The 21,426-nt window shown below is 38.7% G+C and overlaps 5 protein-coding genes across 6 annotated transcripts; 1 reads left to right on the top strand and 4 right to left on the bottom strand.

Annotated features, from left to right (window-relative positions):
- The first annotated feature begins 186 nt into the window (after positions 1-186).
- LOC116919664 (endoglucanase 12) lies at positions 187-5,629 on the top strand. The gene is made up of 18 exons (XM_032925680.2): positions 187-309; positions 706-740; positions 990-1,094; positions 2,091-2,280; positions 2,503-2,583; positions 2,714-2,931; positions 3,006-3,192; positions 3,274-3,341; positions 3,397-3,634; positions 3,699-3,794; positions 3,891-4,045; positions 4,122-4,149; positions 4,217-4,394; positions 4,539-4,698; positions 4,766-4,927; positions 4,997-5,136; positions 5,234-5,370; positions 5,440-5,629. The coding sequence occupies exons 1-18, from the start codon at positions 255-257 to the stop codon at positions 5,529-5,531; spliced, it is 2,325 nt and encodes a 774-aa protein (XP_032781571.2). The 5' UTR covers positions 187-254; the 3' UTR covers positions 5,532-5,629.
- A 1,347-nt stretch (positions 5,630-6,976) lies between these two features.
- Positions 6,977-7,866, bottom strand: LOC116919668. Its single transcript, XM_032925684.2, has 2 exons — positions 7,834-7,866; positions 6,977-7,770 (listed from the first exon to the last, which is right to left on the bottom strand). Exons 1-2 carry the CDS (start codon positions 7,864-7,866, stop codon positions 7,123-7,125), a joined length of 681 nt encoding a protein of 226 aa, XP_032781575.2. The 3' UTR covers positions 6,977-7,122.
- On the bottom strand, positions 7,633-10,795 carry LOC123470333 (zinc finger BED domain-containing protein 4-like). Of its 2 annotated transcripts, none has more exons than XR_006643979.1 (3): positions 9,046-9,165; positions 7,834-8,970; positions 7,633-7,770 (listed from the first exon to the last, which is right to left on the bottom strand). XR_006643979.1 is itself a non-coding variant. In XM_045170518.1 (3 exons), the coding sequence occupies exons 2-3, from the start codon at positions 9,064-9,066 to the stop codon at positions 7,927-7,929; spliced, it is 1,065 nt and encodes a 354-aa protein (XP_045026453.1). In that variant the 5' UTR covers positions 9,067-9,083; positions 10,680-10,795; the 3' UTR covers positions 7,811-7,926. The 2 variants fall into 2 exon arrangements, 1 of the variants encoding a protein (XP_045026453.1); XM_045170518.1 differs by lacking the exon at positions 7,633-7,770 and adding an exon at positions 10,680-10,795 and having other exon boundaries at positions 7,811-8,970; positions 9,046-9,083.
- A 2,028-nt stretch (positions 10,796-12,823) lies between these two features.
- LOC116919600 lies at positions 12,824-13,905 on the bottom strand. Its single transcript, XM_045170809.1, has 5 exons — positions 13,842-13,905; positions 13,665-13,791; positions 13,364-13,608; positions 13,212-13,278; positions 12,824-13,149 (listed from the first exon to the last, which is right to left on the bottom strand). Exons 3-5 carry the CDS (start codon positions 13,538-13,540, stop codon positions 13,001-13,003), a joined length of 393 nt encoding a protein of 130 aa, XP_045026744.1. The 5' UTR covers positions 13,541-13,608; positions 13,665-13,791; positions 13,842-13,905; the 3' UTR covers positions 12,824-13,000.
- A 6,414-nt stretch (positions 13,906-20,319) lies between these two features.
- LOC123470503 lies at positions 20,320-21,264 on the bottom strand (the record flags this gene model as incomplete). The annotated part of the gene is made up of 1 exon (XM_045170805.1): positions 20,320-21,264. A coding segment is annotated over exon 1 (945 nt), but the record flags the coding sequence as incomplete, so codon positions are not given.
- Positions 21,265-21,426: the final 162 nt, after the last annotated feature.

Raw genomic sequence — 21,426 nt, 5'->3', positions numbered from 1 at the left:
TTATATACGGTTGCCTTACGTTGACAAATAAGCTAACCGGAACTTCTCTCTGTGACTCATAAACATATGTGCAACGACAGTTGCGACCCCAGTGTAAACCAATGAGAGCCTTAGTTGGAAATTGTTCAATCGCATAATCACAGATGTTGTTGGAAACATTGTATGCATTACCTGTATATAAGTGGGATTCTCGGTAAGCCTTTAGCTGTGTTAATTTCGTGACCAGCAAGACAGTTTGTTTATTTCGCTCAGAGATGAAATTATTCATTTTAGGCTTGATCACCATCTTGTCATCCCATCAGGTGTTTGGTAAAAAGAAATGCTTTCTAAGCTATAGTAACTATTAAGTAACTGGAATAGCCCGTGACATGAACTGTATTTACCATGTCTGTGTAGACCTAATACGTAACCGTACGTAACTATGTGTACATATTACTAATAGTATACCCGAAAATGCTGTTGCGTCTACAAAACATTTAATAAAATCAATCGTTTGAAAGCTCTAAACCAAGGACCAAGGAAAAGAGTCGAAAATTCCAGAAATTCTTTTGAGTTAAATATACATTTTAGTAGTACTAAATATCGGTAAACGTGCCAAATCCATACCATGTTAACAGATAGGGAAGTAAATAGTTAGATTATCCACACCATACTTTTATGCGATTCATTCATTTCCTTAACTCTTCTTTTGCTTGGTATTGGCAGGAGGACCTTGCGACAATGCGGTTTCCATTTCCACGGTATTTTAATTATTTATTTCTGCTATTCAAGCTACAGGCTTGTACCTGTGTATTGTCGGAGTGCGATGCACGATGTGAGGTACTGCTCATAGCAAGGTGAGGATTTAAAGACAAGAGCGAGAGCAAGGGTTAGATTACAAAGGGCATTGTCCGATACGTACTTTCCGACAAAACGCAATTAAAGTTTGTGGTAAAGGAAGCCTTTTTTTCATAAAAACTTTGTAAGAGATTTATTGACTTCGTGTACAGAGTTGGCCTGGCGGTTACACAGCAACTTTGATCATTCCAATTACGACCACCGTTAGCAGCTGGTCAATCGACGTGACATTCACAGCGGCAATTTCGACATTAGAGGTAGGTCTATATGCATCTTTGATGTTTAAGAGAAAAACACCATGGTACAATAGTTTAAAAATGAGCTAGTATTTGAATTGTTGGAAGTTTTCACTGTATCTTTCTTGTTGTTGAAAACGATAGATAATTGCATGCATTATTTCGTGATTATTTTAAAGTCACAGCACGATATAATAGGAAAGGTACACTCTCGGCTAACCCCAAGACCAGCGGGTGTTCAGTAAAGGGTCCCAAGATTCCCCGCCAGGTTCGCTAGTATAGGAGGCCCCTCGCCTCTCGGGGGTATAGTAAAAATTGGGGTTTTTCGTTCGTTATCTATAAAATTACCAATCAATGTGTCCAGAAATTGATTTCATTTAAGCTTAATTTAATTCCCTATCCTTAAATACCTAATTCATCTAGATTAGGCAATTATTTATATGTTAAATTTAAGATTGAAATTCACAATTTTTTGAAATTTGCGCCTTTCGCAACATTGCCAATTTCATTATATTAAACACGTTTGTCTTCTCTCTAGTGCAGAATTCATTATAAATAGAATTCGTCAATATTTATTAAATATAGACATTGTTAACAAAGGTGTAACAAAGGTGTAAAAGTTGCTGCACTAGAGAGAAGACAAACGTGTTTATTATAATGAAATTGGCAATGTTGCGAAAGGCGCAAATTTAAAAAAATTGTGAATTTCAATCATAAATTTAACATATAAATAATTGCTTAATCTAGATGAATTAGGTATTTAAGGATAGGGAATTAAATTAAGCTTAAATGAAATCAATTTCTGGACACATTGATTGGTAATTTTATAGATAACGAACGAAAAACCCCAATATTTACTATACCCCCGAGAGGCGAGGGGCCTCCTACACTAGCGAACCTGGCGTGGAATCTTGGGACCCTTTACTGAACACCCGCCGTTTCTTCCAAGAGACTGGGATAGCGCGAGAGTGTACCTTTCCTATTATATCGTGGTCACAGTTTTGTTACATACTGTAGGTGTGGAATGCTGTTTCGACCACTACCGATAAAAAAACATTCCGTTTGAACAACATGAGCTACAATGGAGCCCAAAACGCAGGAACCGTTTTCAATACAGTCGGTTTCAACGTATGGTACCCTTCAAGTAATGCATTCCCAGCAATAACCAGCGTTTTGTTCAATGGTGTAAACGTTTGCTCGGCCACAGGTGAGAAAACAAAGAAATCGTAGAACTTAGGCCTAACTGTTTCTGTCCATCAAATAAGAATAGCTTCTTGAACTAACCTAAACCGAGTGAACATTCGGATGCCTTATAGTTCAATAACAATCGTTGCGTAGTTCATTTATTGATATATATTTGTACTTTTGAATGGCGCGTATCCAAAACCATCATCTGCTAAATCAAACTCCATCATACTACCTGTAACAGCACCGAACACTGCAGCACCTTCGACTGCTGCCCCAGTAACTACCGTCCTACCTACCACTGTCACAGTGACTACAAAACCACGTTCGTCCCTTTTCAATATGTCATTTTTTATTAATTTCATTTTTTCAGTAATACGTCGAGACAGTGGTTTTTGGACGTGCTATATTTAATTTGAAACAAACAACAATATCATTTTTCAATGCGTGTTTAGCTTCTCCTACTACCGTAAACACTGTCCCACCATCAACTGCGGCACCAACTACGGTGGCATCCGTCACGACAAGGGCACCAGGATCGTGTTCCACTGTTGCTTCTGTCTCAAGCGCTTGGCCAGGTGGCTTGACTGTTACCCTAATCATTCCAGTGCCGATCTCTGTAACCAGCTGGAACATTGACATAACCTTTTCTGCCACCATTTCCGGCTTACAGGTTGCGTTTTCTTATCAGTCTCTTCTATTCGTGCACAGTGTCATTTAAGCATTGGTATTGTATGATGTTTTCAGGTGTGGAACGCCCAGATGAGCACTACTAATAACATTCAGTTTAGGCTCACTAATATGAACTATAACGGAGCCCAAAATGCGGGAACCATATTCAACTCGGTCGGTTTCAATGTCGCTTATCCGGCTGCGAATCCATCACCCACCATTGTTAGTGTTGTCTTCAACGGTATTAACGTCTGCTCCGCTGGTATGTTTCCTTTCATATACCGATGGTACTAGAGTTTTTTTGCCTAGGCTATATCGTGAATTTTACCTCGTAAAATGTCAGGTGTAGCACCGACTACTGGTTCCGTGGTGACGACTACGCAATCTCAAGCTGGCTCAACCGCAGCTCCCGTATTTATTTATGCAAACAGATTTAAATATTGGTAGTAATGACTGTACTCTTCAGGCGAGTGTAACAACATCCGCTGGTGCGGCTACATCGACAGTCCCATCGAATTCATCCGTGACACCGCTGAATACAAAATACAACTACGCGGAAGTTATTACGAAATCGTTGCTTTTCTATTATGTGCAGCGCTCCGGTCGTTTGCCTACCAATGACAATCCCATTCCCTATCGGTCTGATTCCGCCCTCGGTGATGTCGGACAAAACGGCGAAGATCTCACTGGTGGCTATTATGATGGTAGACTATGCATTGACTACATTTTTCTGAAATGAAATTGAAAACCTATTCTTTTCGTCGATAGCCGGTGACTTTGTCAAGTTCGGCTTTCCCATGGCTTTCATGACAACTGTTGTTGCATCGTCAGTATTAGACTACCCCCTTGGCTATTCTTCAGCCGGTAACATATAGTTTTCCACTTAAATTACTAGATTTTATAATCCAAATACGAATCCTTTACTATGTTATACTATGCATTTTTTACTGAACTATAAAGGTCAGTTGACAAACGCCAGGAACATGGTGAAATGGGCCAGTGACTACTTCATTAAAGCCCATGTCGCTCCCAATAAACTGTACGGTCAGGTGGGCGATGGACATGCTGATCATTCATATTGGGGACGTCCTGAAGACATGACCATGGCCAGGCCGGTAATAGGACTTTTCTTGTCAATTTAATGAATTTTTATCAATGCATTATTTCGTTATGTTTTATTAACCCTGTCAGGCCTCTTTTATTTCCACGTCCAATCCCGGTGTGTATAGTATATAAAACAGCCACTCTTTTCCACATGAATTATTTAAGTAAATGCTATATTCAAGGATCGGACTTGGCTGGTGAGACGGCTGCTGCGCTGGCCGTAACCTCTATGATTTTCTCGCAAGTCAACGCTACATACTCTGCTATTTGTTTGAGTCACGCCAAGAATCTTTACACTTTTGCTAAACAATATCAAGGACTGTATAGCTCATCAATTTCTCAAGCAGGAGATTTCTATCGGTATATTTAAAAAAAAAGCCATGAACACCTTTTCCAAACTGCAGAAAACTGTTTTGATGGTTCAAAACAAAAAAATTGCCATAAAATATAGTTTATACTATCTATTTATGGGTGAACACGTTGTATTTATGTTTTTGTCCACAGTTCCAGCGGTTATGGAGACGAACTTGCTTGGGCAGCCGTCTGGCTGTATAGGGCTACCCAAGATGTCGCCTATCTAAATGACGCCAAGGCTTATTATAACCAATACGGACTGGGGGGAGCTGGAGAATTTTCGTGGGACAGCAAAGCTGCAGGTGTTCAGGTAGACCATGTTCTTTTCGTCGTCTATCAAACGGGTTTTAAAGTCTAGGGTTTCCGTCTATTTTCAGGTAATGTTAGCAAAGTTAACAAATGACCCAACATACATCAATGCCATCAAGTCATTCTGCGACTCTAAAGTCAATCAACCAAAGACTCCAAAAGGACTTTTATTTATCAGTCAATGGGGTGCATTACGCCACGCATCGAATATTGCTTATATTTGCCTTCAGGTAAAACTAATAATGTCGTCGTACATACAACAAGTCTTTTTTGTAATTTTGGTTTCATTTTTTTTTCAGGCAGCTGATCTTGGTATCAATTCACTTGCTTATCGAAAATTAGCTCAACAGCAGATTCACTACGCCCTAGGAGACACGGGCCGAAGTTTTGTTTGCGGATTTGGTACTAACCCCCCAGTTAGATCTCATCACCGTTCTAGGTATGTTATGTCACGCAATAACAGAGCTATCTTTATTTGAAAAAGTTTGCTTTTTACAACTTCATTGTTTGTTTTGAAATGTTTTTTTGTTTGTTAGTTCCTGCCCAAACAAGCCCGCTACATGCGACTGGAACACCTACAACTCACCAGCTCCAAATGCCCATATTCTTTATGGAGCGTTAGTTGGTGGACCGGACAGTAACGATAACTATGACGACAATCGTCAAAACTACGGTCTAGATAATATAATATGGTAATTGATGACAATTATTTTAACCTAATCTCCAAAATTTCTATAATTAGTCACCAACGAAGTTGCAACCGACTACAACGCTGGCTTTCAAGCCGCCGTGGCTGCCCTCCAAACGCTTGCCGTCAATGGACAGTTTATCTAATCTGGCTAGTCTACCTTATTTTCAATCTTTTATCCTGTGGTGATGGTTGGTTTAAATTGTGTGTTTCATTCTGGTAATACAGAGAATTCATAAAAGGATTTGCCTGGTTCCTCCACTATGGCTATTTTCCCTCTCAGAAAAGGGGTACCCTCTTGCGGGGAATACTATATGAACGAACGAAGGTTTTGGGTCGGGGCATGATGATCACTCTTACCTTTTATCGCCCCGTAAGAGTGATTTTCCGCTAGGGTAGAATATACGAATTAAAAACAAGGTGAATTAAGTGTCTTCGTCCTAGGGCTTATTCACGACGGTGAACAGGAATTTGCATATGATTCTTTTGTTTTTCCTATCCTTTTATTTTAAACATTTCTTTTTTGTTCCTTTGTCAGACAACATTTCATGTTCGATTAGCTTGCGCTGCTCAATCTTTCGTTCACTTGTTCGATAGGCTAGACGTGAAATGACAGATGGTTCTTGCTTTCTGCACGTTTCTCAAGCAGGAGAAGAAAATATTCATTGTATGAACAAAGCGAAACAGGTTATGATTTAGACTTGAACGTGAAAGCCTCGGAATAGGGAAAAAGGTAAGAGGAAAACAGATTGGGACTCACCAGCAAGCGCGATACTCACTTTACTTTACATTTGGTTGATTCAAAAAAACAAAAAAATTACAACGCTTGTTGTATTCAAGTTTTTGAATCGGAGTTAGATCTTCAACGCTTTGCCCAATTTTTTTTATAGCCTTGCGGCTATTACACCAATAATAATCGGCACCCCGATTCAAAATGTGAGCAGCATCATGAGTCACAATGTTAAGCACTGCTGGACGCATATCTAATGTTAAAAAAACAATAGGAATTATTTTGATTTCTTTACCAACTATCGAATATGACTTACCAGAGCAATCACACAGCAATGTGAGATTTCGCCCATTTGGCCTATCTACACCTGTTTTTTGGCGGTAGGCCAAGTTGGCATGATAATGAGCGTCACTAGGGAAACCTCTAAACCGAAAATCCGAATTGGGTTGCAGCGGAGGTTGTTTGGATACTTTGGCAGAAGTTGGAGCAATTTCTGTATCAGAATTGTCCTTCGGGACGGGTCGTTTGTACAATCCAAGACGAAGTTTCCCAGTAGTTAAGGGAACGCTTCCACTTTTTGAAGTTGTAGAAGGTGGAACAAGTGGCACTGGATCAACGGGCAAAAGTGGCACTGGATCAACGGGCACAAGTAGCACTGGATCAACGGGCAGAATTGTAGTGTTGGCGGTGGTACCCGCCGGTGCTACTACTCGGGTACTCCAACGGGTGAGGGGTACCGCACTCGAGTACTGCACATCATTGCCACGTTATAGAGTACAGACACGTTAAATATTCCGCAACAAAAATTGTTTGTTGTTTGGGACAAACCAAAAGAACAGTGGCGTTTATGTAAACTCAAAATACGTTTTTCTTTAATTAAATAATAATAGCTCATTAATACATTAAGTCTCTGAAATAATAGTCAGTAAATAACAACTTCTCAAAACCACGAAATTGAAATAGTTTAACAATTTAGTGATTGGCATTCACAATGTAACAAAAACTTTTTAGAATTGCACAGTAGTATTTCGAGGAAATAAAGACAGATTTTGCGCGATACCACACACCATGCCAGCTTTTTGGGCGCTTAAGGAAGTTCGACGATCATTAACTTTAAGTCCCATCTTCGAAAAAATTCTTTCACAAGACACAGAATTCATAATAATGCCCAAATATCTAGGAACTAATTTATAAAGCCTTGGGTATTTCTCTTTATGCTGATACCACCATTTAAGAGGGTCCTCCAACCGCCCTATCGGCAGTTCAGCAAGATATGCATCAACTTCCATTCTAGAGCCGACGGTACTATTTGTTGCCGCTTGCTTTACAGCAATTGATCGATCCAGATCATCGAATATCGAGCCTTTTATGTCATATGACACTTCAGTTTCTTGTTCTTGGCCTACTGCTGCTGCTGCGTCATAGAGCGCTCTTCTTGCATCTTCCACAGTTTCAGCATTCGGAAAGGTATGTGTTTTATACCTAGGATCTAAAATAGTGCACATTCGCAACGTTGGGTTCGTTGCACGAGACGCAAAACCCCGATGAATCATCGATCTCTTCAATGCTTCAGCAAAGGCAAATGCCTCGGGGTGTGATTCAGCTATCTCGCTTTGATTTGCCACCTTTAGAAGCTGAACGGACAGGTAGATGATCTAAAATCGTGGAGAAAACTAAAAGTTCAAGCAGTAAAGAAAAATTTGTGTTAATAATGTTACCGACGAAGCAGTGACGTTTTTCTCTGATGACATTATAGTTGTGACCTCTTTAAATGATTTCAGAATGTCCCTTAGCTTACGTAATTCTTGTAATTAACTTCGAGTAGGGCAACAGAACTCGTCATCTTCACTACACACCATTTGAACCACTGCAAATTGTTCCGTAAACCGTTCAAGCATATCATAAGTGGACGACCAACGTGTTTCACAGTCCCGCTTCATTCGATGTTGGGGCATTTTCATGTTTTTTTGTATGTCTCGCAACCGATCAGAAGGTTTACAGCTCCTTTTAAAGTGGGACGATATGTTGCGGACATCAGTCAACAAAGCGGAACACTGTGGCAATTTAAGTGCATCTTTCACGACCAAATTAAGCGTGTGTGGGTAGCAACCAAACCAGAATAGCTTCAAAATTCGAGCTGTGCATTTCATTACCTCAGCATTATCGGATACCATCGTGTGCACTTTTCTTGATAAACCTTGGTGTTTAGATAACAACTTCGTTATCGAATTTGCATGTCCGACGGCCGTTTGATCAACTAGCTTGGCAGCACCAAGCGAGATTGATTTAAATTTATCTTGCAAAATGAAGTGCCCAGTAAGGGCTAAAAAATTTTCAGTTCCCTTTGAAGACCAGCCATCACTGGAAATAACAACATCAGTTGCCTTACTGAGAACTTCTTTTGCTTCAACTCCAATTGTTGCTTCTAGTTCTGGCACTTCACTCAGTGTTTTTCTTGACGGCAACTTATATTTGTCGTTTAGAACACTGACAAATCTCTTGAAAAATTCATTTTCAACAACTTCAAAAGCTTGAAAATCAGCACAAATCCATTCAGTTAATAATCGATCGATTTTCTGCGAAACCTCAGTCGTTGGGCGAAGCTCTTTAGCTTTCTGTGACGGTGGATGAGGTCGTTTTCGGCAGCCTGAAGCAATTTTGTGAATATTTTCCAAGTGCTTAATCATATTCGATGTTGAGCCACCTGATCGGTCTTGAGGCTTTTTACAATAGTTGCAAATGGCTTTGTATTGGAAGTCTGGGCATTGCGTAAAATGATCCCAAATAACACTTTTATTGCTTTTTGCCGGCTGGGCAATTATTTCATCATCATCATCTTGATTTTCGTCACACAGCTATATATCAACAGAATAAGGCATTACTGCTTAAAGAAATCAGAGCATGCTCATAAAAAAATAATCTATACGTACTTGAATGCCTGCTTCGTTCATTAATGAATATACGTCATCTGAAATATTAGAGTCGAAAGAAGCCCCACATAACACAAGGCAGTCCATCGGATGTCCGACAGATGTCGGGGTCGGATGTTGAGTACATCTGTTTGATATCCTCCGGACAGCCCGATATCCGATTTGGATGTCCTATGGATGTATTTTTTTTTGGTTTTCGGCCCTCAACAGCGCCGTCGGACATTTTAAGGATATCCGAACGGGCTTTCATTTGGCAATAAATATGACACGTATTGGACATCTAATCTTAAAATACATTAGGATATACCGGAATTCGAACTCGGGGCTCCCGCATCACAGTCGAATATTATTCAACTGTGCCAATCTATAAATGATTTATTCATCATTTTTGAACAATACAATCGAATTGTTGTAAATCACATGCAGGATTTTTAAGAAGTCAAGATGATGTCGAACTTAGGTTAAACCAGAGGTGTATAAATTGAAATTTAACAATTTATGCTAAATATTTTTTGAATTTGTAATTGATGATTTATTAAGTTTAAAGTAGGTTTTTATTATTTGAAATTATAATCCTATCATAAGTATACTTGCTTTGAATATTATTAGATGCCGAATAATATTTATTTTCTGTGAGTTAATTTCCAATGGCTTGGTTCCCGTAAGCTAAACGAAAAGCTTGTGCAAACAAACTCACGACTTACATATATTTTATTCATTTTTTAAAATAAATTTAAAAATAAACCATCCGGCAAATAGATAATTACTGCTTTATTTTTTCAATTTTAAGTATTAAATGCTGGACTTAAAATAAAAATACGTTCAAGGGAAAAATTTGAACACGGTTAAGATTTCCCCTTTTGGAAACAAAGAAATTTTGACAATTAATAATGAAACTTAGTGATCGGCCCCAATTAGTTCTAATCGAGTTAACCGCCCCGCACCGATAAAGTGCATTCGGGGTTGAATTGAGGTGCCACTTTTTCAACTGGGGTGGTGCGGGGAAAAATTTGAGGTTAACCCGTTGCCCCGAAGCAATTAAAAAAAAGGCCGTTCTTTCGTTTTCAGAGTAAAAATTGGGGCAAGCGGGTAGAACGAGCTATTATCGGGGTTGTTATCGGATAGATCGGGTGAAACAATCAATCGATAATGTTTTTTGCATTGATGAATCGATTGATTGCAATCCAATTGATTGCAAAACCCCAATTGAATTCGGGGAGAAGAATTTTCCACCCTGAGCCACGCCTCGATGGCCCGAAATGAGAAACCCGATTTGCAAAAAAGCGCCCCGATTGGCTCGAGGCCGCTCCTTAAATGAAACAATTGAAAATCTTCTGGCTGTTGGAAGGAGGTCCGTAGAATATAATTTTCGCACATCCATTGCACTTCCAAGGTGACTAGCCGACGGACATCCCTGGAACTACCCATTGAGTACATAGATATCTAACGGATGTTCGGCCATGATTCGGACATCCGACGACAGAAATGTGCTATATGGGGCATTACTTGTTTCAGGTGTCAATGCTGATATTGCAGCCATTTCTTATGAAAAAACGGAATACTATTAAGCTACGCACAAATTGCACTAGTCTTACGTCATTTAAGGAAATGAGAAAAAAATATGAAATGTTTACCTTTAAAATCTTTGTAATCTGAAAAAGACTACGTGAAATTTTTAAACAAAAACCAACGATTTGTAAAGCAGACACGAAATTGAAACGAAACGAGCAACTTGTAAACAAAAACAAAGCAGATTTGATGCCAAATTTGTTTTTATAGTTTTGGGTAGCACAAGCTAACTTAATTTTTTTACAGCGAAAGTTACAAAAACATTTTAATTATACGAACAAAACCGATAAAGGTATATTTGAATTCGAAATATTTACGGCTGACTGTAACCGGGTACACGAGTAGAAAACTCGATTATCGATTAGTAAGGGATACCACACGAGTATCGAGTAGAAAGTTCGGTACCACCACCACCACTACAGAATTGGCACTGAATCAACGGGCACAAGTGGCACTGGATCATCGGGCACAAGTGGCACAGGTTGAAGCTGAAGCTGCCATGGATGTTTTTTATTCTTATGCCTCAAAACGGAACAACGAGTTTTGTAAATTTTTCCACATTCGTGGCAAATGTAATCAAATTTACGTTCTTCCAAGTCTTCCCCTTGAAAAAAATTACAAACACTTAAGTTTTTTTCTTCTGGTGTGATTTTTCCCGTCAAGCACTTTAACTTAAGTCGAAGTTTTTCAAGCTCCACCTCAATTTCACTTTCTTGTTGCTGGACTTTCACTTTTTGTCTCACACTCTCACTATAAAGTTGAAGTCTTGCTTCCTCTGTAATTCCCTAAAAAAGTAAACATAAAAATATTAACAAATAATGTTATTATTTAGCTAAGTTGTGAGAATATTAAACTACCTGCCAAACACTCCTAATAGTATCACCCATAAGATTATTTCCTTGAATATTAAACTTTTTGAATAGCCATTTGGCTAAAATTCCACTAGGAAGTAACACAGTGGATTGAAGATTTAGTTTTCGCTCCTCGAGGACGCGAATTTTGTCACAAACAATAAGAAGCGACTTTCCCAATTCTTCCTCAACATCTTGCTGTAACCAGGCTTGACTACAATTATGTTCCTATTGAATAAAAATCAATGGAATTAAACAAACAAATAAAACACTGTGTCCAAAACTAAAACTCTAACACAAGATAAGTTAAAAATACAATACAAAACAAACTTAAATTTACGAAAAAACTTAATTTAAGCTTACCATATCGAAATTTTATAAAATTATGACATGAAATGCATTAAACAACTAAGTTGGCCAGAAGACGAGTAATGAGTAGATGAAGCGCGCGAAAAACAATGACTTGTGGAATATAGCAATATGGTTACCGTTTCCGTGTTCTTAGGCCATGGAACACCAAGATTGCCCCTTAATAGTCGCCAACATCTGATGAAGTACAGTAGTACATTACCCTTCATAGGGTTTCCACGTTAGTGTGAATCGTTAGTGTTGAGAAATCTTTTTACTTTTGTGTACTGTGAAAAATTCTTATTTGAAAACTATCTGAAAATGAGGATGACTCCAGAACAAGCGAAAAAAATAGTATAACATCGGCTAAACAATATCATCATCACCGTCGGTTTTGAGAGTATTTCGGCTATGAAACATGGTAAACTATTAATATTACCTATTTTTTTTACAACATCTAATATATAATGTATCAACATTTCTAAATAATTTATAGAAGAATTTCCCAAGGCAAATGTAGTTCCAACGGAACTACATTTCGGGATTTCTTTACCATCAAATGAAGAAATTTTCATAAAATGTGACTGGTGGGATTTGCCAGAAGGTTTAATGTGTTCAAACTGCTACAACCAGGTATTTTGAAATTTTCAAGTAGTATCAATTAAACTTTAATCATTTTTTTTAAACAATAGGTATCCAATTTAATTCCTTCAAAGGATTTTAAAAAGCGTACCCTACTAGCACAGAGATATCCATAGGATATACCATGGATGTCAGTTCCGATCCAGTAGGATATCCCAGTTTGACGTCCTATGGATTTTTACAGGATGTACTAATGTCCTCTCCCATGGATGTAAATCGTGAACATCCACAGGACGTCCGAAAGGAACGTTCTTAGGATGGATGAAATGAACGTCCGTGGGATGTCTAAAACTAACGTCCACAGGATGTTTTATTTTGGTCACACCCCTATACTATATTAGTCCAAACGGACGTCCATGGGATGTATTTTTTGGGTCGACCCGTAACACCATTCGTAAATAAATTAGCTACAGGATATCAGTTTTACATTTTAAATGTATTAATTGAGCACAATACCCGCACAATACAAAGGACGATACACAATACAATACGTAATCACAATTTGTGAAAATAACGTTTAAAAAATGGTACGCGTTGGGCGTTGGTCAAATCTCTGACGGCCACACCAAAATCTTGATTCTGCCATAACTCTTGAAGATATTGAAGCTGGGGTTCCACAACGAAACAAGACGGGCTTGATGGTATGACTGGCATGACACATTTAGCTTAACAGCAACCCTAAAGAGAACTAAACCTAAATATAAGGTAAAGACGATGAAGATAAGGACAAAAATGAGGCATGTAGGTTTTTCTCACCTCGAGTGGCTTCATGATTGAAGTCAAAGCAGTCTTGTGCCACATACAAAGTTTCTTCTGGAGATCCCTGTTTATCCAGTTAAGTTTAGGTTCCCATGTTTACATATGATTATTTTATAAATGAATAGGTTTAAATAACTTGATTATCTTACCAGTTGATAGTACTTGTCATTATCCAACAAAGTTTGCTCAAGTAATTTGACATCCTCCATTTCCTTAAGCGGCTCCGTCATAAAATCAGGATCAATTTCTCGTTGTTCGGCGGCTTGAGATTCAATTGGCTTTGTCATCATATCTATTTTGCCTTCAATTACCACCATTTTGGTCATTAGGTTTGAGATGTTTTCTTGAAGTTTAAGCACCTCTTTCACAAGTTTTGCTAAAACTGATTTTGAACCTAAACATACAATTAATAGATGGATAAAACACAATAACAATTATAATCAGTATTACCATCTGACAATTCGTTTAATTGATCAGCTAAACCAGGAGTGATCACTGGAATGGGTAGAATTTGTTCCAAAACAGCACTAGATTGGGTCGATTGACGATGATTTAATTCAGGTTGAAAATGTTGACCCTGAAAACGTTAGATAACAACATTGATGGCACAACAAAATTTTAATATACCAGAACCACACGATTTGCGTGAATAGGGAACGACACTGGAGTTGGGTGCAGAGCAGTAGTCGATTCATAGTGTAAGTTATTAATATTTTAACTTACTTTTTCATTGTCGTTTCTAGTAAAGTTTATTTCAGTAGCACAAAAAATTGGGGAACAACTCTTTTAGGAACTGATTTGTGAAAAGTGACTCTCGCTATTTTCTATAGAACAAAAGTTTTTATACGGGTTTCATGAAGGTCGAACTACAAGAAAATTAAGTTGAAACGTTTGAAGGGTAAATCAGTCTGTAAAACGTCTAAGGAAGAAATTACATAGAAAAGAGGGGCGTATAGAAAATTAATGTTACGTAAGAATAAAGGGTAGGAAAAATAATGAAAATAATAAAGAATAAATTGTTTTGGTTCTTTACATAGCTATCCGGTTCCAAAAGATTGCGTCTCGCAATCAATCAAGGTCAAATTTGGAACGGAATAGAAAGTGAGACAAAACAAAACAAGAAAACAACATTAATTAATTCAACAGAACAGCTGCTTCTCGATGCGCTTGTCTTAGTGCGTCCCGGTGGAATTTGTTCCGTGGAGGCTCTCTTTGTAGAAAAGGGGCTGATGGGGCAAAAAGTTCCGGGGCGGGTTGTTGAACAGAGGCGGGTAAGTTTACAATAGTAATGGGCGGGGATGGATTTGAGGGGTTTAATAACGCGGGGTGGCCTACTTCTATATCATTATCAGATGTTTTGGTGAAGCAAGTGAAAGGGTTACAAGTACTTAGAAAAGAACAACAAGGTATGTATCTTGCAATAAGGGAACCTACTCCACAAAAATGAAAGAAAAAGAATCCGATAAATCCCATCCCTAGAAGACTACAAATGCTACTTGACCAACTAAGAATCTTAGACGACAGGGAAACGTTCTTTTCTTTTTGGAGTGAGGAAAGAAGAGTGCTCATGTGAAAAGGATTTCCAAGGTCGATGCTATGTTCTTCTTTAGCAGCAGCAATTATCTCGGCGATTGCAGCTGCGGTGCTCATCGGGTGGGGGGTTAGCGCGGGGTGTAAACTTAGTGCGAGTAGCTTATCAATTTCATACGGCAAAGTGTTGATCAAACTATGTCCTTGGATTATTACACCGGGGACGATTGGATGCCAAGAACTGTTTTTGTAGAAATGTGCTCGACCGTTGATGTTGACGAAATTTTTGTGCCAGTAACAGGGGGTGTAAGGCGTCAGTTCCCATCCTTCAGTGTCTAAAGTGTAGTCGCCGAGTTTGGGTTGAGGACCACAGCTTGTGATTTCAGTGGTGATCGTTGAATTTTTCGGGGAGCATTGATAGACGCTGATCGATTCACCAGTGGCTATCAATTTGCTACATGTGGGTAAATTAAGGTAACTGGCAGCAAGCCATCCACTGTGTTGTGCGGTGGCGATAGCAGTTTTGTGTGCCAGCACTCGATTTTCACATTGCAGAGCTCGAATTTCTCGAGCCACTCCATTTATTCCATCGGTAGTTCGGTCTCGTGCGTATTGAGAATGTGCTGCTCCGCTGATTTCAGCCCGGATAATGTCAGCAATTTTTTCGATGTCTTCTTCCAGTGGTTTACTCGGATGAGCGTTGGTATCAGTTAAAGAATGTAAACGTAAAATAACTTTGTCCATTCCGATTACTTGTTTGTAACTTTTTTCGGATGAATTACAATATTCTTTGTTAGTTGTATTGTAAACAAAGTCAAGTTGTTGTTCGACGTCACGAATTCTTTCTATTTCACTGTTGTTAGTCAGGTAACGTTGAGCGATACCTGTTTCCACAAGCCTTAGTTTGCACTGTTGAACTTCTCTTAACGATTCTTTCCAGACAATGGTCACTAGGTTGTGAGAAACGGATCCGTTGATCCCTCCCTGTATATCGCCAATGGGTGAACTTATCGTACAGTTAGCGCACTCAGTTTCTAAAGTAACTTCTTCTAATCGACAGTTGATCAGCTGATCACCTGTGACTTGAAGCCAGCTACCCTGCACGTTTGGAATACGTTCGAACGACCACTTATTGTTTCCTAAGTAGTCCATGCTTTTGCCATGGCACAATCGGGAATCACGCATTTTTTCACATTCATGTGCATTGACTTCTATTGGCACTCTTGATTGACTTGGAGTTTGCCAACCCCAGAAGTCAGTATAGATGTGTTTCTTTTCCAGCCATATGGTACACGAATGGCCAACAAAACGGGTAATTTGGGGAAGAGTAGAATAGACATCATAATATACTGGAATAGCGGGAAGGGGGCTTATTTGATAATCACAGTCATCGTTAGTGAATTTTAGGAACCCTTTTGGCTGAGCAGCCGTACAATTACAAATAGTGATGTTAAGAGCATGGAGGCGACAGAAAAACGGTATGATGAGGAGGGGTAGAAGACATAATCTATGAGAAAAGTAATTTAAAAAATCAATTTCAGGGATCCATTCTATGAATTATTAAGATAACTAATACAAAGTTTTTAGAATTTAAACACGGTTTTAAAGCTAGTTAAAGTGATTCGAACGTAATGAAAAAAAAAAAATTACAGCAATACAATTTCATAATTTGACAACTGGTTTTAAAAGATTTCGAGGACGTAACCCGAGGCGACGCTCTGGTTGTATGGGTAAGGTTGACGTCTCTGGAATCGGTTTGGAAGGTAAGGAAATTGTTGGTGAACTTATCATTACATTTGGAGTAGGAGGAATTGTGGGTGGGGGTCTTATCAAATTTTGAGTAGGAGTTTCTTTTTCAGAAGGAATTTGTTCTAACTCAGATTGAAGGTTTGTTTCTAGGGGTAGAGGAAAAGTTTCGAGTTCATCTACGGTTTCTTGTACGAATTTTTCGGCTTGTTTCTTAATTCTTACATCAAAAAAGTCGACACCTGGTTCGTCTTTCCAGATCATTGACTCAAATAGGGGTTTTATTCGATTCACATGTACAAGCTGAGTTTGTTTTCCTACGTCTTGTTGTATTTCCACAGTACTATTGTTGCTTACTTTCAAAATTCTAAAAGGGCCTATAAAACGTGGAATGAGTTTTTTACTAATTCCCGCCAAGGGCGTTCGCATATCTAGTAAAACTTTATCTCCTACGTTAAATTTTTGCTCTTTTACGCGTTTATCGTACTGGGCTTTTTGTTGTTCACGAGCTTGGGAAAGATTGATTTTTACAAGCTGAAAGGCTTCGTGTAAGCGTTTCATAATTTGACTTTTATAGTCTGAGGGAGTAACTATTACTGGGGGAAGAGGACGGAGGAATTGATCAATCGGCATGACTGGATCACGACCGTGATTTAGAAAATATGGAGTCTCAAGTGTTGACGAGTGGACAGAATTATTATAAGCGAAAACAACGGGGCCTAAAATATCCTCCCACCGCTCGAATCCATTCTCCAAATATTTCCTTATCATTTCAACAACAGTTTTGTTGAATCGCTCTGTTTGCCCATTAGTCTGAGGGTGATACGCAGTTGTTTTCATGCGTTTAATGTTTAAAGCTCTACAAAGCGCAGAAAATAATTCAGAAGTAAAATTACTGCCTCGATCTGTAATTATTGCTTTCGGGGGACCATGATGTAAAATAATTCGTTCTACTAAGGCTTTACTAGTACTGAGGGCGGTACAGTTGGTAAGAGGAATGACTTCTATCCATTTAGAAAAGTAATCCGTGATTACTAATATATAATTGTTTCCTTGAAGTGAATGCGGTTTGATTGGACCTAGGAAATCTAAGCCCAATACTTCAAAAGGTCTTGTAGCGAGGTCTAACGGGTTGAGATAGGCTTTCGTACTGTGCACTCGACGTCCCAGCGCACAAGGTTCACAAGAAGTGCAATATTCCTTAACATCCCGTAACATGGTAGGCCAATAGTATTTGTCCCTTAGACGAAAGAATGTTCGCCTAGTTGCCATATGTCCTGACAATGGGGAATCATGATATTCTTGTAAAAGTTGCTTTCTCAGAGAAAGTGGAACAACCACTTGACACTGTTCAAAGTTTCTTCTTTTCACTGACGTAGGTTCGTAGTGTTTACATAAAAGACCATTTTCTACAAAGAAATAATCTATTTCACCGACCCAAGAAGGCATCGGGCCATCTTCTTTTTCCAAGGTTCATTTTGTTCCAAAAACGTAACGATTGCTTTGCACAGAGAATCTTTCTGTTGTTCTTGACACATTACGTTGTTGTCTGCAGGAATGGCAGATATTAGATTCATCGGTATTCTAGAAAGAAAATCAGCATTTTCGTGTACTCGACCTGGTCGGTACTTAACACTGAACTTCATATTAGATAACAAGATCGCCCATCTACCTAGTCGCCCTGTTTCGTCTTTAAAAGTCTGCAACCACTGAAGAGGCCTGTGATCACTTACAATAACAAAAGGTTGATCTTGTAAATAATGTCGGAAACGTTTTATCCCAAACACTACTGCTGCAGCCTCTTTTTCTATTGTCGAATACTTGATTTCCCCTTTATTAAGATGTTTGCTTGCATAGGCTATAGGTTGGTCCTTTCCGTCTTTCATCTGAGAAAGGACGGCTCCTAAGCCATAGTTACTTGCGTCCGTGTAAATCAGAAATTCCTTTGAAAAATCCGGATATATCAAGATAGGTTCTGATATTAAACATTGTCGCAAGTACTCAAAAGCTGCAATTTCATCTGTTTTCCAAGTTACACTATCAGTAGGTTTTCCTTTGGTCTGTGATAACAAGGGGTGGGCGACGGTAGAGAAATTTTTTACAAATCGTCTGTAGTAACTGGCTAGTCCCAAAAAGATTGTAATTCTTTTACTGTACCAGGTCTTTTGTAATTAACAAGGATTTCAATTTTAGCAGGGTCTGGTTTTATTCCTTCAGCCGTGATTACGTGTCCAAGATAGGAAACGGATTGCGCTAAAAAATTCACATTTTGACAATTTCATTTTTAGGTGCGCGTTTTCTAAGAGGGAAAAAACAGTCTTCAAATTGCTAAAATGCTCTTCAATTGTTCTTGAAAAAATTATTATGTCGTCAAGATAAACGAGACAAATTTTTCCAATAACTCTTCGTAAAACTGAATTCATCAGTCTTTGAAACGTTCCCGGGGCGTTGGTTAAACCAAACGCCAAACGATTCCATTCGTACAAATTGTCATCGACTATGAAGGCTGTTTTTTCTTTGGATTCCTCCTCGAGCTCAATTTGCCAATATCCGGAGGCAAGATCTAATGTGGAAAAATACCTCTGTCCCACAAGTAAATCTAAAACGTCGTCAATACGAGGTAAAGGGAAAGAATCTTTTTTTGTAATTGCATTTAATTTTCTAAAATCTACACACAAACGGACATCCCCTGTTTTCTTACTTACTAATACTATCGGGGCTGCCCACGGGGACATCGAATAACGAATTATTTTATTTTGCATCAGTTCATCAATGATATTTTTAGCTATCTCTTTTTGTTTTGGAGACGTGCGATATGCCCTTTGACGAATAGGACCTTGTCCTTGTGTGTCAATGACATGTTTTACTAAAGTAGTATGGCCTAACTCACTTGTTTTAAAAGCAAAACTGTTATAATTATTTATTATTAATCTACGCAAATTCTCTTTGTTTTCCTCATCTATGTCTGGAAGAGCCGACTCAACGGCTGCTGTGTTGATTGGACCTGAAGCTACGCTAATTGAAGCCATTGTTTCAACTGGCTTTCTTGAAGGTCTGGAAATATGAAGGGTTCCTAACACTGTAAGGCGAGGTAGAAATATGGTTTTATCTGTTCCATTAACAGCCACCACACGGAGCGAACGATTTGGTGTCGTAGAGATGTAGGGTTCCAAACTAAGCCCGGAGGGAATATTACAGCATCTAACAAAATGACAAGTATTGAGAGGGTTGAAAGGGTGAGTTTCCTCTTCTCTAGTCTCTAGGAGACTAGTGGAATTTGGAGGAATTCTCAAAGATTTGCTAATCACAAAGGGATTTTCTGTTTCCTGGAAGTGATCAATTTCCGGGACTCGGTAGATGGACTGTTGTTTTCCGTTATAGATAAACTGATGTTTCCAAAGTGCATCGCGCCCTAGAACGCAATCTTCAACAATTCCATTTACGACTATGAATTTCTGCCTAAGTGCTTGGCGTGGCGTTTCTTCTGCCACAAAAAAGTTAACGGTAATTGTGCCTTCCGTGACGAGGCGCCTGTCATTTATGCTGAAAAGATCCACATCTACCTCTTTAGTGAAATTAATTAATTCCTTTCCTTCTTTAAGCTTATGAAAAAATGTGCTGCTACTAACGCTTCTCTCGGCTCCAGTGTCAAACAGCGCTTTTACAACAGAATTTCCTATTTTTATTCTTATCCTAGGAACTGTAGATTTTACTGCTAAACTATTTATATGATGTCGGGGCTTTTTCTTAGTTCCACCGAGGGGCCCAACGCTTACATCGGTAGTTTTTAGTTTCCCCTTTCTTCAAACAAAGGAAGTTTTTTCCCATTTCCGTCATAACCCTCTGGAGGAGTGGGTTTCAAATTTTTTATCTGGGGACAAAAGTTTGCTCGGTGTCCAATTTCTTTACAACGAAAACATTTATCATTAGCTTGACTCTCCCTTGCTTTACAATTGTTTATTGAGTGATAGCCCCAATCGTTGTGAAAATCACAAAAATATAAATCCCCTGTTTTATTGATTGGAGGGTTTAACTGTGGTGAGCGCTGTGAAAAACTCACGTTTCTCCTGGTGGATAATTGTCTTTGCACTTTCTCCATGTTTTCTTCTAAATGTTTTTGGTGAGTGTTTGATTCCACCTGGGAACTAAGGCGATCTAAAGCTTCCTTTACTTTAGTAAATTCTCTATTAGGTTCGACGTATTTGGCCTGAAAAGCATTTAGTCTGGATCTAACTTGGGCTTCTTCTACTGCCATGGCCGTCATTTCAGCTTTTTCTATGAGTTTTTCAAAAGTTGCGAATTCTTTATACTTAAGTCTGGTCTGGACGTCGAAAGACAGCCCTTCCAGAAATCTGTCCATCATAATTTGTTCTCTGGAAAAAGCTGTTGCTTTATCTATCGTGGATTTTATAGGATACGCTAAGTGGAAGGCCTTGCGTATACGATTCCCATAACGTCTCATATTTTCTTCGGGTTCCCGTTGCATATTATGAAATTCAACGCTTTGTTTAGATCTGGTCTCTGTAGAGTGGAAAAGTTTAATTAAACGCTCCTTTACTCTGTCGTAAATTTGCGCGCTAATTGGGTTTTCAAGTTTAAAGTTATCAAACTCATCAGCTGCTTCACCATACAATTTGGAGCGTAGTAAGATAATTTTTCTTGACTCCTCAAAATCGCCTAAAACCAGTACTGATTCTAGATGTGCAAGCCAGTCATCAAAGCGACCGGAGCGTTCACGGTCTACGTAAATTCCGACGTTACTAAATAACGTCATTGCTTGGCTTTGTTGTAACTTTTTATTTTTATCGATGGCGTTAGAAATCAAATTGTTTGTGTTTCCTATACTGTTTACTTTTGACGGACACATTACTAAGGGATTCATTTTAGGAATGGAGCTGGTAACTGAGTACTTTGGAGTGGCTCCGTTATTACTTTG

Source organism: Daphnia magna, linkage group LG3 (assembly GCF_020631705.1).
Source record: "Daphnia magna isolate NIES linkage group LG3, ASM2063170v1.1, whole genome shotgun sequence".
Taxonomy (NCBI): Eukaryota; Metazoa; Arthropoda; class Branchiopoda; order Diplostraca; family Daphniidae; genus Daphnia; species Daphnia magna.
This window is presented reverse-complemented; position numbering and strand designations above follow the sequence as displayed.

Coding starts and splice junctions, on each gene's coding strand:
- LOC116919668 (XM_032925684.2), bottom strand. CDS start 7,866: ATGTCATCAGAGAAAAACGTCACTGCTTCGTCG. Junction 7,771..7,833: donor AAAACGTCACTGCTTCGTCG/GTAACATTATTA, acceptor CCACGATTTTAG/ATCATCTACCTGTCCGTTCA.
- LOC116919664 (XM_032925680.2), top strand. CDS start 255: ATGAAATTATTCATTTTAGGCTTGATCACCATCTTGTCATCCCATCAG. Junction 2,281..2,502: donor AAACGTTTGCTCGGCCACAG/GTGAGAAAACAA, acceptor TACCTGTAACAG/CACCGAACACTGCAGCACCT. Junction 4,150..4,216: donor TATTTCCACGTCCAATCCCG/GTGTGTATAGTA, acceptor GCTATATTCAAG/GATCGGACTTGGCTGGTGAG.
- LOC123470333 (XM_045170518.1), bottom strand. CDS start 9,066: ATGAACGAAGCAGGCATTCAA. Junction 8,971..9,045: donor TGAACGAAGCAGGCATTCAA/GTACGTATAGAT, acceptor GTTGATATATAG/CTGTGTGACGAAAATCAAGA.
- LOC116919600 (XM_045170809.1), bottom strand. CDS start 13,540: ATGACCAAAATGGTGGTAATTGAAGGCAAAATAGATATGATGACAAAG. Junction 13,279..13,363: donor ATGACAAGTACTATCAACTG/GTAAGATAATCA, acceptor CTGGATAAACAG/GGATCTCCAGAAGAAACTTT. Junction 13,150..13,211: donor CAATCATGAAGCCACTCGAG/GTGAGAAAAACC, acceptor CCTTATATTTAG/GTTTAGTTCTCTTTAGGGTT.